The sequence below is a fragment of the Apteryx rowi genome, unplaced genomic scaffold, assembly GCF_003343035.1.
Source record: "Apteryx rowi isolate R43461 unplaced genomic scaffold, aptRow1 scaffold_681, whole genome shotgun sequence".
In the NCBI taxonomy this organism is placed as follows: Eukaryota; Metazoa; Chordata; class Aves; order Apterygiformes; family Apterygidae; genus Apteryx; species Apteryx rowi.
The window spans coordinates 446,879-454,021 of record NW_020450962.1 but is presented as its reverse complement, the minus strand read 5'-3'; the positions used below and the strand labels follow the sequence as shown (position 1 = coordinate 454,021).

At 52.3% G+C, this 7,143-nt stretch overlaps 1 protein-coding gene across 1 annotated transcript; it reads right to left on the bottom strand.

Moving 5' to 3' along the window:
- Window positions 1-1,190: 1,190 nt before the first annotated feature.
- MALL (mal, T cell differentiation protein like) lies at window positions 1,191-6,912 on the bottom strand. Its single transcript, XM_026086118.1, has 4 exons — window positions 6,805-6,912; window positions 2,679-2,846; window positions 1,930-2,058; window positions 1,191-1,413 (listed from the first exon to the last, which is right to left on the bottom strand). Exons 1-4 carry the CDS (start codon window positions 6,910-6,912, stop codon window positions 1,351-1,353), a joined length of 468 nt encoding a protein of 155 aa, XP_025941903.1. The 3' UTR covers window positions 1,191-1,350.
- Window positions 6,913-7,143: the final 231 nt, after the last annotated feature.

The window sequence follows — 7,143 nt, the reverse complement described above, 5'->3', positions numbered from 1 at the left end:
TTGCAGCAGGCTGGCAGGCAGGAGGAACCAGGGAGGGTGCTGTAGGGAATAAATAGCTGTCCTGTCCTCAAGGGACGTGGAGAGATTTGGGGCATCAAGTGCAAGAAAGGAACACAGTGGGGAAAAAAATTTTTTTCTTTTGGAGGAAGCAGTGGGGCAGATTTCTTGGGAAGGCTGTAGGGTCAGAAGGGTCAGACAAACCTTTCTCATGAGCACAGTAGGTGAGAGACAGCCCCTACTTTGGGGCAGAGGTGGCTGGACCCGTACCATCTGTGCCTTATTTTATATAATGCCCAAAAGTATGTGACCTGAAGGAGAAGGGATCCTCCGGCCCACGCCTGAGCCCACACAGTTTGGAGGACCAAACCCGTCTGAACAACGAGCATTGCTGGGATGCACTAGAATCATTGCAGGGTCTAGGAACAGACCCAAGACCCCTACAGCCTCAGTGGGATGTGCCAGAAAGGCCCCAAGGGTGCTCAGAGAGGCCTGCGTTAAGCCCTCCAAGCCACTATAAGGCCAACGCACAGACCCCTGGATGTCAGCAGGGCTGCGCTTGTTAGAGAGGTTAAATAAATGCTGCTCTGGGACATGATGCTTACTTGCTCTGCACATAGCATTAGCACTGGCAGGCTGTCAGGTTTGCTGCAGCAATGCAGTTCTCAGCTCTGCATCTGCCAGGATCCTGCCCAGGGTTGCTCTGGTGCCTGGGAGGAAGGTTTGCTGCCAGCAGCACCTGGGATGTGGAGCAGGGCCATGGGGAGCCCCCACAGGCACAGGGACCTGGACCAAGATAGAGTGGGGAAGCTCAGTGCTGCCCCTGTGGGCACATGGGGCATGCTCTGCCCTAATTCTGGCCTGGAATCAGAGTGGGAGCTTGGCCCAGCACCAAGAAGTCATCTCCAGGGGGTCCATGGCCTTTGCTAGGCTCAGTGGGTCACCGGGGACAGCGGCTGGCTCAGGGCCCACACCCAAGTCCCCTTATCCAGCCATGGTGTCTGGCATCCTGCATGACCAGCACTGTGCATCAGGGCTGGTCTCACAGCTCCTCTAGGCCAGGGAAGGGCAGCAGCCATCAGAGAGGGTACCAGCAATGCCATGAGCATCTGAACATCTCCCCTTGCAGGGAAGCAGAGTGCACAGGCCCGATGAGAATTGCCCCCCATAACCACACTGACGTGATACCACCATACAAAAATCCCTCCTTCAATGCAGTGACAAGAACAACCATCATCTCCATGAGGTACAATACAGTGTCAGGGCAGGGAAATCCTTGCTGAAAACAGGTATTTTTCTCGCTCTGGGAAAGCTGTCATTTTGCAGTTGCAAAGCCTGTTGTCTCCTCCAGGCTCAGTGGTAGTAGATGCTGAAGGCATGAAGGATGTACAGGAAGGTCGTGATGAAGGCAAAGAACTGCAAGAGAGAAAGGAGAGTAAAAGCTGGAGTTAGAATGCTGCATGGCTCAGAGGATTTTCTCTCTTTGAGTAACCCCATCTTCTCTCAGTGCTCATGTCTTKAGGAAAACTCCCAGACTAGAGCTCTCTTTCCAGCCTCAAAAGAAGAAGCAACGCCTCAATGTTTCCCAGGAAGAAGCCATGCAAGGCTGTCCCTGAGCTGCTTGTCCCAGAGAAATCCATTCTAGCTGCCTAAGGTGATGGAGAAGAGGGGTCAAACCTTAGAAGCACGTCCAGAGCTCATGACACGCAGCGTAATGTCTGGTTGCAAAGTGTGACACACTGCTGGGCTGGACAAGGCTTCATTCTTGCTGGCCCTAATGGAGCTTGAACATTTGCTCCTGCTGCTCCTCAGGCAGAAATTGGTGATGTTTTGACCTGCTTGGGGTTTTCTGCTGCCCCACTGGAGCCCCATGGAGCATGACAGTGTGTGCATGGGTGGAAAACTGCTCTGGACTGGAAGTGCCTGACTCACCGATGCAGCACTGTTGAGCTGGTAGTACAGTGGTGATTTTGGGCCTGACTCAGAGAGGATGGTTGCATTGGCTTGCAAGACAGCAGCACTCATATACAAAATGGCTGTGGCACCGTGGTACAAACTGTCCTGCAAAACAAGAGAGTGGCATGGATTAAAACTTACCCCAGGGTCACCCTTCTCCAATTCACCCTAAGGACAAGAGATGCCACGGTTCATCCTCTGCAGTCATGGGTGTTGGAATGGGGCACAGACACCTGGACTGAGTCCATGGGGAAATGTTCAGAAACCACATGCCATTTGGAGAGCAGCACCATGCAATGGCAGGGACTGAGGCCAGGCATTACTCTCAGCCTCGATGTCAAATCCTCTCACTCCCAGACAACGCAGAGTCTCAGGAACCTGTTTCCAGGTGGGGAACACAGGGCCTGGCCAAGGGCTTGCGAGTTGACTGGGACAGAGGTAGGGACTGCTCCTGTTGCTCCCTGAGCCCTTCCCTTTTGTCCTGCCCCCTCAAAAGAACTCAGCCAGGTGCCCAGGCAATGGCATGGCACAACTTCGCCCCCCCGCCCCAAGCATTTCTAGCCAAGGCCTGACTGTGCCTCCATTGAGGGAAGGGACATCCCTCTGCTCAGTGGCTGGGAACCAGCTGAGAACCAGCACAACTCAAACCACAGCAGCTTTGTGATGGCTCTGCTGTTACTAGCTGCTGCTGCCAACTTCTGCCCAGTTTCCAAGCCCATCCTTACCAGCACTCTCCAATTCTCGCTGTTTCTGTGAAATCCAAAGAGGTAACTTAAAAGGAGCAGCAGGGAGAGGAGGCAGGAGGTTAGGGACACGTACATAACCCATCCCTGCAGCAGTGGGAAAGAGACGGAGGTAGCAGCAACAAGGATCCAGACCCAGGCCCCACAGACCTGCCAGGGACAAAAACATGCATCTCCAGTGAACGTTGGTTGGGGAGAGCCAATTGCCCGCTGTGAATCCATTCTCATCTCCCTCCTTCCTTCACTTCCCCTGCAGCCCTGACTCAGCCACAGCCCAYGCTGAACTCTGCCCGTCCCACAATGCCTGTTGATGGTGGCTAACTAACAGCAGGTGGTGCAAAGCCAACGCGGACGGGGCTGGATGAGTGTCACAGCCCTGCTCCAAGCACTGCTGGGTCCTTACAGACACTTCCCTTGGAGTAGGAGCTCTGCCAGCTCAGGCAAGACCAGGCTGCAATTCACTCTGCCATGTAGCAATGGTGTTGGGGTGGTCTGTGCTCATGGGAGCATGCTAAGCACCAAGCAGGAGCATTATTCTTTTGGACGATGTTCCCCAAAGCTGATGGCAACACCTACCAGGGACTGTTGAACACTCAGGACAATCGCTGGCTGACAGCCCACGGGCAGGGATGCTCTTTGAGCCAGTCTGGTGGCCTCCCAGCAGCTTGCGTCTCCTTCCCGACCAGCAGTCAGGCTCCCTGCCAAGCCATCCTGACACCTCCATGAGCTGACAGCCTGCCAGAGCTGATCCTGACTGGGCAGATGCCTGGATGGCAGGTGTTTTCAAAGGGCTCCTCTCCAAGAGGTGCCATGCGTGGCTGTGGCAAGGACGCAGGTGCTATACAAGCACAGGCAGGACAAGCCCACAGGAGCCATGTAAGGGCCCAGCTCCAATCTCAGCTGCTCTCATACATAGAAGAGGGACCGGGAACGTCTTTATGACAGGCAATTCTAGGAAGACAATCTTGAATGCTGATAAAACATGTGACCTTTGTCTTTGGGCTGTGCTATCTGTGTGGAGGTATTTATGAGCTGCAAAGAGATGCCACACCTGAGTTGTCTACTACTGAATAACCCAGCATCAGACCTCTCCCAGCTGTGCCTACCACCACCCATCCTGCACCTTATGCCACCCAGCACCACCAAACTGCTTGTGCCGTGCTCTGCTGGCTCTTGCCGAGCAGCATGGGATGAAGGCCAGTACAGCACGGGCTGGTAACGCTCCTTGGGCTGCTGAGTGAACACAAACAGGATTCACCCGCAGCCAACAGTCTCCCGCGAATGTCCGATGCTAGCCCAATACCTGGACTGGAGACTGGAGCCACAAAACCTGAACTGAGGGGAACTTGCTGGGAAGATCAGACCCAGCCTGAAGAGCTGCCATATACGAGCCTAAAACCTGCCTCTCGACCCAGGAATTCAGGGGATCTGCATTTCCCCCTGGGATGCGCAAGGGAACAGGAAGGTGTTGATATGGCAGCAACATCCCGCGAAACCTGAGCTCGCACTCAGCCCCCGTGCCCAGCCATGCCCAAGCTCCCACCATCCCCTCACTGTGCCTGACTGGGGGACAAAAACAGGTCAAACCCTCCATCAGCTCTAATGTGCACCCAGACACCAAGCCCTGCCGCAGCAACGGACAGCGATCAGATTGGTCTGAGCTTCTCCCTCCATTGGTGGCTTCCTCACAAAGCCCCTGGCCACATTTCTGCCTGAAGGCAAGGAGCAAGCGTGGCCCAGGCCCTGGGCATGTCCGAGGGAGACCTGATCCCTTACAGCCTGGGGTGGGGATGGCCCTGACATGAAGCAAAAGGAGGATTTCAGCTCTGGAGTGGTGCCAGACTGCATCAGACACCTGTGTCTCCTCCCAGCGCTTGGCAGCCAGTGCTCAGAGCAGTTTTGGCTGCTCAGCACTGGAAACATTGCAGCCCTTGGGTATTTGTTTGCACATATGGAAACCACGGAGGTCAGTAGCATAAAGGAGAGCCATACCTGCCAGGGGTGCTGCCAGACCTGCCCACAGCTATAAACAAGCAAGCTCTGGCTCAACTCTCCGCCCAAAGGCGGCAGCACCCCACATCTCCTCTTCCTCCAGGCCAAGGGCACAGGCACGACAGGGGATTCACAGGGACATGGTGTAGCAGGACCCACACAGCACCAAGCTTGACAGACACCCGCTCACCGGAGATGGTGCGTCTGCCCTGCTCTGAGCACTCTCGGTGCCTGTCTGATCAGGACAATGGCATGACAGACAAACGCTGCGGGTTTCCCTCTCAGTACATCACTGCTGCTCTTTTAACATAGCAGTGTGGGGGTCTGGGTGGAAAATATGGAGATTTGTAGAAGGGTGAAGGTGGGCTGGGACCTTTGGAGGTCTCTAGCCTAGGTGTTCACTCAAAGCAGGGCTGACTCAAAGCTAGATCAGGCTGCTCAAGGCAACTTTGTCCAGGTGTGATTTGAATATCTCTCAGGATGGAGACCCCACAGCCTCTCTCAATAGTACCTCTGATCTCTAGCATATCAGCTGTTCTCCCAATTGGGCATCAATTCCAACCCAGTAGCAAGCCCTTTGATCCCTTTTATATCCAAGCTCACATCTGTAAAATGACAGTCACAGAGATTTCCTCCTTTGGGTGGAGGGGGGGAGGATTTGTAGACTATTTAAAAAGTGGATGATACACAAAAGTAAAATTATCCATTGCTCTCCACCCTCCCAGAGCATGACAAAACAGCACTGCTTTTTTAACATGAGCTGAAACTATTTCCCCTGAATATTTTCCTTGGGAAATGACTTAATACGTTTCTTAAGAAAACAAAATAATTCCTCCCRTGTTTGACAGAAGGAAAATCTCAATTTGAGGACTTTGGCAAAGAACACAGAAACTGTAGTTTTATCTGGGAATGTATTAGGCAACTTTAACTGTCAATGTCAGCCCAGCCCTGCTTGTGCATTAGCTCTCCTGAGTTTGAAATCACAGCACAACGAAGTTATCACCTAACTCAATGTGCAGTCCAGAATGAGTCTCTGTTCTGGATCCACCTAAACTATTTACTGTGCATAAATAATACACAGAGGGTTATCTGGATAAGCTCCCTCTGCCCTGTGCAGCTCCATCTCCTGCAGATGAAACTCCTCCCAATATACGCTGCTGCTGGGAGAACTGAGCCTGCTGTCATCAACCAAGTCACTCCTGGCCCTGGGCAGCACAGAGGAACAGGCCTGCAAGAAAGTCCAACGACGGGACTATGACAAAAACCTCTCTCCCATGGCCCAGTTGGGAGATGCTGCTAAAGGGGAACCTTGGCTCCAACACATGAAATTGGAAGACAACAAAGGCACCACCACCGAGCCCACAGAGCAGGGGTAAAAGAGTGACATCTCTAAGCCAGGATACATGGCCTTAGAGTGTCTTTGGAAAAAAACTTTCCTTCAGGCTGAACTTTCCTTCAACCACCCTGCCCTTCTAGATAGATACATATAGTGAATCTAAATTCGTCATTGCAACAGCTTAGGCAATTTAACAATGTGATTTCCAAATAGCTGCAGTGAATGCACCCAAGAAAGCGTGGGTAGTGCATGCTGCCAGCTATCATCGGGGTTGTGGCTATGAACTACATATCAAAGTACAACAGCAATTATCTTAACTGGTCACATGGGATGCCCTCTGGACTCAGAAATGTTTAAAAAAAATTACGAAATCTCACACATAACCAAAAGCCCACCTGTCTACATCCTCTTAGCCCTTGGGAGACTTTCATACAGAGAACAAATTTTCCTCAATTTGCAAGTAGTTTCCAATTTCTATTTCATAACTAGAACTGCTTCGACTCTACAAAGGAGCAGACAGCTCTCTTCAGGTTTTCCTAGCTCTTGTCAGCTCTGTGACTGCTCTGTGCAGGCTCGGGGATGGTGCTGGAGCTCATCTCATCCTCATGTTGCCACGAGCCCCAAGACCACCTTTATGAGTTCAATATAAGCTAAAAGAAAAGATGTTATTTCCCATACCGCTGTTTAGGATCTTTCGGGGCTACTCCCAGGTTTTTAGCCCCATGATTTGCTAGCACCATTAGTTGGGTGTTAAAACAAAGCAAAGCTCAGCATACTCACTATCTCAGGTAGCATGAACACATAGGGGACTGTTTTAAACACGGCTGGTCCAGAAGGCAGGGTGGGCTGTGCTGAGGCGGTGGTTGGAGTGGGACCTGCTGATGCCATTTCTTCTCAGCTGACGCTACAGTCGATCTGACTGTTACACTTGTATTTGTGCCACACCACTCCCACGCTAGGTTTAAACCGACACACCCACACAGACATAATCACAGAGACTAGCCCAGCCTGGCATGACACTACTTCCTTGAGCTGAAGGGGTCCTCAGTAACCCTCCAGTTATCTTGACCTGCGTTACATTCCTTGGCACTGACATAGGGTCAAGAAGGCAGCAGGGAT